This window comes from Sciurus carolinensis, chromosome 1 (genome assembly GCF_902686445.1).
Source record: "Sciurus carolinensis chromosome 1, mSciCar1.2, whole genome shotgun sequence".
In the NCBI taxonomy this organism is placed as follows: domain Eukaryota; kingdom Metazoa; phylum Chordata; class Mammalia; order Rodentia; family Sciuridae; genus Sciurus; species Sciurus carolinensis.
Window position 1 is genome coordinate 421,426 of NC_062213.1, and position 9,176 is coordinate 430,601.

At 46.0% G+C, this 9,176-nt stretch overlaps 1 protein-coding gene across 1 annotated transcript in view; it reads left to right on the plus strand.

Annotated features, from left to right (window-relative positions):
* Znf16 (zinc finger protein 16) overlaps positions 1-9,176 on the plus strand; it is a 40,581-nt gene extending 31,405 nt beyond the window's left edge. Inside the window, exon 3 of the mRNA XM_047562838.1 lies at positions 7,034-9,176. Coding sequence (XP_047418794.1) covers positions 7,034-8,856 — 1,823 coding nt within the window. The 3' untranslated portion in view covers positions 8,857-9,176. The remainder of the gene's footprint in view (positions 1-7,033) is intronic.

Consider the following 9,176-nt stretch of genomic DNA (forward strand, 5'->3'; position numbering starts at 1 on the left):
GCAGTAGTGGGCTTCCCCTCCAAGGGGAGAGAGCGCTGGGGAGGGAGAAGAATTTGGAACCGTTTTTGTGGAAATAGGGACTGAGCAATCGCAGGTCCCATCCTGCAGCTCCTGCTGCGAGAGCGTCGCTGCTGTGTCTTCAAGTGCCAGGTTCAGCCTTTAGCCAGGAGAACCCGCTGCCAAGCTCATTCAGGCAGAGCCCGTTGCTTGGTGATTGTTGTACACAGGTTCGTCGTTCCCTTGCTGCCTGACAGGCAGAGTGGCCCATAGCTCCTGGAGGTAGCCCGTGTACAAGGTCGTCTCCTGTGGTTAGTTTGGATCCACCAGGGTAATCCATGCTGGTAACCCTAGTTCCAATGCCAAGTCCCTTATGCTGTTTAGTGTAACATATCTACAGGGTCTTGGGAGTAAGATGTGGACATGGGGAAAGGGGTGTTCTGCCTACCACAGATTAAGCGCATGTCTAGGAAACATCCCATTGAGAATGAGCTGAGAAAAGCAACGTGTAAAACTAGTGCCAAACTAGTTTGGTACCATATAATTTTTTTGAAAAAGGCAAAAAAAAATGCCTATGTGTATTTGCTTGTGTAAGCATAGAGTAATCTGTAAGGACATATCAAACTGGAATGGGGAACCAAGTGACTGGGCATTTATAACTTTTTCTTTAAACCTTTTAAGTTTTAAGCTATGTGACTCAAAACTTCTATTCAAAACAATGAGAATTTAAGATAATTTAAAATGTACTGAATAAATGTTGGAGATGATTTAACCCAACCCCCCTCCCCCCCCCCCCCCCCCCCCCCGTTTGGAAAGAGTGAAGATTCCTCCCCAGGAAACTGGGCATCTGCTCTCCGAGGGGCAGACACCATTGCTGACAATCTTATAGCTCCCTCCCAAGTCTCCTGCTCTGTGTGTGCTGCTGAGTGGCTGGGCACCTTAGTGTTTTCCCTGCTTCAGATCTCATCTTACACCATACTTCTGCACACCCTTCCAAGTTGATCTTTTGAGACATTTTGTTTTGTCTCCTGCTAGAAATGCAGCTAGTGCCTTACTGCATCAGCCAAAAGTCTGTCCCCAGTGACATCCTTCTGAGCTCTGTTCCTGCCTCCTTGTCTTCTCATAAGCTTTGACTCTACACTTGCTCTCTGGCCTTCTCACTCAGACCACTTGTTGTGGGTTCCTCCATGATCTCAACCCAGCAATCCTGGGTGATGTGTGCTGTCACCCCTACTCCTTACACCTTTCTCCTACCACCCTTCTTCAGAGAAGCCCCCTCTCAGATCCTTTTCAGGTCCCCTTGACCACATCCCACTCAGCAGGTGCCACTGCCTCCCAACATTCCCTTGACCTTTATCTAAACCCAGTATGGAACAGAATATCCCTCCCAGGAAAGGCAGAAAAAGAGTACCATTGGCAAGGACAGAGTTTATGCTTTTTCACTGAATGGTGAGAGGCTGTTGCCCTCTAAACACCTGCAACCAAGAAATCTGAATGGTGGCAAAAATTATCTTTCAAAACAAAAGAAAAATTAAGACATTCCCCAAAAGACAACAGCCTCAGGAGATCTGTTATGGTCTTAAAGGTTAAATGAAAGGACAGTAGACAGAGACTCCAAGATATACAAGAAATAAAGACCTCTAGTAAAGGTAATTACATATAAGCAAGTATAAAAATTAGTATTACTGGGGCTGGGGAGATAGCTCAGTCGGTAGAGTGCTTGCCTTGCATGCACAAGACCCTGGGTTTGATCCCCAGCACCGGAAAAAAAAAAAAAAAAAATTAGTATTACTGTATTTTTAGTAGTTTTTTTTTTTTGTACCAGGGGTTGAACCCAGGAGTGCTTAACCACTGAGCCACAACCCCAGCCCTTTTTTTAATATTTTATTTAGAGACAGGGTCTCACTGAGTTGCTAAGTGCCTCGCTAAGTTGCTGAGGCTGGCTTTGAACTCGTGATTCTCCTGCCTCAGCCTCCCAAGCCGCTGGGATTACAGGCGTGTGCCACTGCGCCTAGCTATTATTACTGTATTTTTGGTTTGTGAATCCACTTTTTATTTCCCACATGATTTAAAGAGCACATGCAAAAAAGTAACAAGTCTGAGTTTTGTTTTGCTTTGCATTTTAGGGGCTGGAGATTGAACTCAAGGCCTCACACATGCTAAGCATGCATTCTACCACTGATCTGCCCCCCCAGCCCAGTGCCCCCCCAGCCCAATAAGTCTATGACATATTTTGAGCCCATAATGAACAAAGTATGTATATTTTTCTTGTACTAGGAATTGAACCCAGGGACACAACCACTGAGCTACATCTTGTGGTGGTCTCTCAGCCACATCCCACATGGATAAGAAAAGGGTTAACTGCCAGAGGAGGATGTTGACTGTTTTTCAATCAATTACCCAAAAACTTACCTACTCAATAAACACACAAGAGCCAGTACTCATTTTAAATGAGATGGGGCGTGACAGGTCTGGCCATACCAGTTCTGGCCTCTAAACAACAACAAGAAGTCGCCCAATTATTTTACTTACAATACACAGGTAAAGGGGGCCAGGACAGAGAGGAGCTGCTTCTGTGATGGACAGGATAGGGTGGAGTTAGGAGAGCCATTCTCTTAGGGGGAATATTCCAGGAGACAGAGAACCACTCCCACACAGCACCACATGCTTCCTGGCAATCTGGGACAGATATTGCTGCTAGTTCCTAGAAACCAGGCCTCTGTGTCCCGTGGCTCATCCTAATCTAATTCTGCTAAATAAGGGTGGCTTCCCACAACAACCCCAGCCCTTTTTTGTATTTTTTAATTTAGAGACAGGGCCTCACTGAGTTGCCTAGCACCTTGCTAAGTTGCTGAGGCTGGCTTTGAACTTGCAATCCTCCTGCCTCAGCCTCCACAGCCACTGGGATTATCAGCACACACCACCATGCCCAGCTAGAAGCAGATTTTTGTGTGTTATTGAGGCTAAGTTGATATCATTTGTTTTAGGATGTTCATGGTAAACACTAAGAAAATATCTAGCAAATGTATACAAAAGGAATTAAAGAGAAAATAAAAATGACTTTGCAAAAAAATCAACTGAATTCAAAAGTAGGCAGCAATAAAGGAATTAAGGAGCAAAATGTAAAAGATGTACCAAAAACAAATAGCAAAGCCAGGCACAGTGACACACACCTGTAATCCCAGAAACTCAGGAGGCTGAGGCAGGAGGATTGCAAGTTCAAAGCCAGCCTCAGCAACTTAACAAAGTCCTGTCTCAAAAGAAAAAGGGCTAGGGATGTGACTCAATGGTTAAGCACACCTGTTTCAGTCCCTGTTACCAAAAATAACAAGTAGCAAAATGGCAGAAGTCCTTTCTTTTTAGTAACTACTTTAAATGTAAATGGATTAAACTTTCCAGTCAGAAAGCAGACATTGACAAAGTGAATAGGAAAGCATGGTCCAACTATGTGCTGCCTGCAGAAGGCTTCCTTTAGATTCAGACATAAGCCTGAAGTGAGATGTGCAAAAAATATTCCATGTAATTCATAACCCAGAGAGAACTGGGATGACTATACTAATATCAGACAAAACAAACTAAGTCAAAATTTGTCACCAGAGAGAAGGAAGGACATTATTTGGAGACATCAATACCCTAATTCCAGTGATGTTCCAGAATATCATTCAAGAAATAGAGGGCCTGAGCCACACTGTAAACCATCTGAACTTGAATGTTTGTGCCCTTCTGAAATTCATATCTATTATGAATCTCTGATGTACTGATATTAAGATGTGGGCCTTTGGGGAGCATTAGGATCATAAGGGTAGAGCCCTTGTGGATGAGATCAGTGCCCTTGTAGAAGAGGGCTGAGGCATCTTAGTTGCCCCTTTCTTTCTCTTCTGCTACATGAGAATACATAAAAGGTCCCATCTATGAGAAAAAAGCTCTCACCAGACAGTTAATCTGCTGGCACCTCAGTCTTGGACTTTCCAGCGTCCAAAGTCAGGAGCAGTAAATTTCTGTTGTTTATAAATTACCCAGTCTAGACTTGTTCTGGTTTTGGTTGGGGGGCATGCTGGGGACCGAGTCCAGGACCTTGCATATGCTGAGCAGGTGCTCTTCCATTGAGCTGTACTTTCAGCCCCTAAGTTATTTTGCTGTAGAAACCCAAACAACCTAAGAGATGGACAAAACACTACACTCAGAAGAGCAGACATTCTTCTCGGCTCTACATAGAACATATGTCAAGTCACAAAACAAGTCAAGATTTAAATCTTGCAACCCAGCAGAGTTGGAGCTGGCACAGCAGCACACACTGTGACCCCAACAACTCAGGAGGCTGAGGAGGATCAATGTTCGAGGCAAAGTTTTGTTTGATTTTTTAAATTTTGTAGTTGTCAGTGGACCTTTTTTATTTATTATTTATTTATTTATATGAGGCTCAAACCTGGTGCATCACACATGCTAGGCAAGTGCTCTACCACTTAGCTACACCCCAGTCCAAGCCAAATTTTGAGCCTCAAAATTTAAAACAGTGGGAGACTTCAGTGGTAAAGCACCTCTGGGTTCAATCCCCAGTACAAAAACCAAACAAAGTGAAGCTGAATTCCTACAAATTCCATGTACAAAAATTAACTGAAAATGAATCAAAGACCTTAAGAGCTTAAAAACCATCAAGGTCTTGGGAGGAAACAGGAGCAAATCCTCATAACCTTGCATTAAGACATCAAAGGCACAAGCAACAAAAGAAAAATAAATTAGACTTAATCAAAATTAAAGACAAACATCAAAGGACATGATCAAGAAAGAGCAAAGACATCCTACATAATGGGGGCAAATTTTTGTAAATCATGTTTATCTGATAAAGGTCTAGTACTGAATATATAAAGAACTTTTACAACCCAACAACAAAACGACCCAATTTAAAAATTGGGCAAGAGCACCTGGTGTGGTGGCGCACACCTATAATCCCAGAGACTTGGAGGCTGAGACAAAAGGATTGCAAGTCCAAGACCAGCCTCAGCAACTTATGAGATCCTGTCTCAAAATACATTGAAAAATGGGTTAGGGGGCTGGGGTTGTAACTCAGTGGTAGAGCACTTGCCTAGAATGTGGGAGTCACTGGGTTTGATTCTCAGCACCACATATAAATGAATAAATAACAACTAAATATTTCTAAAAAATGGTTAGGGATGTAGTTCATTAATAGAGCACTCCTGAGATCTATCCCCAGTACCAGAGCGGGCAGTGGGGTTGTGGGGTGGAGGTGGGCAAAGGACTGACTAAAAAAAAATGACTAACAAATGAAAAGAGGCTTAACATCATTAGTCGTTAGAGAACTGCAAATCAAAACCACAATCATATTGCCATTTAATAGCCAATAGGGTTTCTGTCTATAATAAAAAAAAAAAAAAAAAAAAAAAAAAACACTGCTCTTATGATGCATGAGCTGGTTACACAGCACTGTGAATGTGCTAAATGCCACCAAGTTGCTTACTGTAGAACAGTTAACCTTCCATGCTGTGAGTTCCACCTTAATAGATCATGAAATGAAATGGAAATAGAAGCCTCCGGAGCAGGAGGTGGGCATATTGGAGCCACCTGAGTGTGAGGTGTTTCTTGAGGTCTGTGTAGCAGGTGGGCTGACCTTGCACTGAGATTGATGCTGCACCCCATGATCTGTGATGGGTGACAGTCATGTGGGACTCCAGGAGTGTGGCCTTGGCTGGGGGACTCTAAGCCATGTTGCACACATCTAAAAGCATCTAAAAGCTGGGGATATAGCTCAGTTGGTAGAGTGCTTGTCTTGCATGCACAAGGTCCTGGGTTCAATCCCCAGCACCGCAAAAAAATAAATAAATAAAAGCAATTACTGCAGCAGGCAAGGGCTGGGCCTGTGAGGACTGAGCATGTGGCCAGGTCAGTCTGCAGTGATGCCACTGGCAGCTCCTGGGCACAGATGTGTCCATGCTGGAAGCAAGCTGTGCATGTCACAGATAGAATAGGGAGAGGCACTGTCGACCCAAGGAGGCAGCACAGAGCACTGGAAAGGCACCAAGCATCAGTGACCTCATCTGTCAGTCCTATGTCAGTGAGTGGTCCAGGTCAGGAGAGTAGGAGTCTGGCACCTATATAGTGGTTAGGGAAAGGAGTATTTGAGCAGAGGCCAGCAGGAAGGCCCCGTGTTCCAGGCAGGGAGAGCACCACAACTGGGAACTGGCTTTGCTTTTCATAAAGGAGCAATATGCTCCTCATCTGAAGCAGGCTCCATCGCCCATGCTGGTTAATCCTGAGACCAAGCCTGAATGCACCGAGAGAACAAAAGATAGGCCTGAGAGGTTTCTGGTATGAAGAAAAAAGGGTAAAGTATGTCACAATATAAGAAAGCATGTGGGGCTGGGGATATAGCTTGGTTGGTAGAGTGCTGGCCTCATAAGCACAAGGCCCTGGGTTCAATCCCAGCACAGCAAAAAAAAAAAAAAAAAGAAAGCAAGCATGTGATTTCCCTTGTATGGGTGGGAGGGCACCTGCCTTGGGAGCATATTCCCAAGTAGAGTCCACTGATCTTGTTGATTGCCTGCTGTGGTGATGAGAGGAAGTGGGAGCCAAGAGGCACCCCAAGGCTTGGCCCAAGGCAGTGTGCAGGCTACTGGTGCATTCCTGAGATGTGGGCCCTAGGGAGGGTGGGTTTTGTTGTTGTTGTTGTTTTAATGATGTTATTGTATTTTTCTTTACCTTTATTTTATTTATTTTTATGTGGTGCTGAAGATTGAACCCAGTGCCTCACACATGCTAGGCAAGCACTCTACCACTGAGCCACAACCACAGCCCCAAGGGTGGGTTCTTGATTGTCTTTGACTCCCCTGCCACTTGTCACCTAGGAGCTCTTAAACCCCTCCCTGGGCCCTTTGCCAGACTGGGGGCTGCTGCTGGCAGTGGGATCCCTGCTCTCCTCACTGACTCTTCCAGAAGTGAGGTCAGCAGCTCTGCAGGCCCATCTGTGTCTCTTGTTCCTGTCACTGCAGTTCCTTCTGTGACTTCGTGTTTGTTGTTTCAGATTGTGATATCAAGACTGAGGACAAGGAGTTTCACCCCAAGGAAGACATTTTGGAGGATTTGGAATCACAGGCAAAAATGTCAGAAAACTGTGCTGGTGACGTTTCCCAGCTGTCCAAGCTTGGAGAACTCTGTGATGACTTATTAGCCGGAGACTGGGGTGTCCCTGAAGGCGAGAGCTTGGGGCAACCCCCAGACCGGGATGGGGATTTGATGTCAGTAACAGTGCTCCTCAAGGGCCCTTCAGGGGAGAAAGGTCTGGGTGGCAGTGGTATTAACCAAAGCTTCAGCCTGAGCCCATGCCAGATGACACATCAGGAAGTCTCTACGGAAGAAAAACAACATTCAGGTGACACATGTGGCCAGAGCTTTCAACACAGTGTGGACCAAAGTGGCCATGAGGGGCTTCCCACAGCTGAAAGCCCACTTATATGTAACGGGTGTGGAGAAACCTTCAGTGGCAACCTTGACCTTATTCAGCATCAGACAGCCAGCACTGGAGAGAAGTCCTGCATGTGCAGGGAATGCAAAACACCCTTCAGCCAGAACTCAGTTGTGAGAAACCCCCTGCAAGCTCACATGAGGGTGAAGGCCTGCCAGGAGCCCACAGACCTTGCTGGGTACCAGGTTCTCCCCAGCAGTGAGAAGCCGTACGTGTGTAATGAATGTGGGAAAGCCTTCAGTCAGAACTCAAGCCTTAAAAAGCACCAAAAGTCTCACATGAGTGAGAAGCCCTTCGAATGCAATGAATGTGGAAAGGCTTTCAGGCGCAGCTCCAACCTCATCCAGCATCAAAGAATCCATTCCGGGGAGAAACCATATGTGTGTGAGGAATGTGGGAAGGCCTTCAGGCGGAGCTCAAACCTCATTAAACACCACAGGGTTCACACGGGTGAGAAGCCTTTCGATTGTAAGGAGTGTGGGAAGGCCTTTAGCCAGAGCGCACACCTCAGGAAGCACCAGAGGGTCCACACTGGAGAGAAGCCCTATGAATGTAACGATTGTGGCAAACCCTTCAGTCGTGTCTCCAACCTCATTAAGCATCACAGGGTTCACACTGGAGAGAAGCCTTACACGTGCAGTGACTGTGGTAAAGCCTTTAGTCAGAGCTCCAGCCTTATTCAGCACCGGCGAGTTCACACTGGAGAGAAACCGCATGTGTGCAGCGTGTGTGGAAAAGCTTTCAGTTACAGCTCAGTGCTCAGGAAGCACCAGATAATTCACACAGGAGAGAAGCCCTATGGGTGTGGCGTGTGTGGGAAGGCCTTCAGCCACAGCTCAGCCCTCATCCAGCATCAGGGCGTGCACACTGGCGACAAGCCCTATGAGTGCCGAGAATGCGGGAAGACCTTTGGTCGCAGCTCCAACCTCATCCTTCACCAGCGAGTCCACACTGGAGAGAAGCCCTATGAATGCACTGAGTGTGGAAAGACCTTTAGCCAGAGCTCAACCCTTATCCAGCACCAGAGGATTCATAATGGGCTGAAACCCCATGAATGTAACCAGTGTGGTAAGGCCTTCAACCGAAGCTCCAATCTCATTCACCACCAGAAAGTCCACACTGGAGAGAAGCCCTATACATGTGTTGAGTGTGGTAAGGGCTTCAGCCAGAGCTCACACCTTATTCAGCATCAGATAATCCACACTGGTGAGAGGCCGTACAAATGCAGTGAGTGTGGGAAGGCCTTCAGTCAGCGCTCAGTCCTGATCCAACACCAGAGGATCCACACTGGGGTGAAGCCCTACAACTGCACTACTTGTGGGAAAGCCTTCAGCCAGCGGTCAAAGTTGATTAAACACCAGTTGATTCACACCAGGGAGTGACTTGTGGGCTAACGGGAGTGAAATTGAACTGTGGCTCCTTTCTGACCCTTCAGCCTTTGTCTCATCCTCTCCCTTCCCAGGCCTGGAGCCTAGGCTCACTCACTGGCCCCTTAGAAACACCCCTTACAGGCTCCCTCCCCTGCCATTGCTGTCAGCTCCTGTGACCTCTCATCTGTGTTTTGTTCTGTTATATTTTTATTATGAGCAGACTGTCACATTGATTAGGTAGTAAAGCTCATTGTGGCCGCATATTCATGAATGGAGTTTATTGTCATGATCAAAAGTTACCAAAAAGTAAAGTAATCTTTGGTTGAAGATAA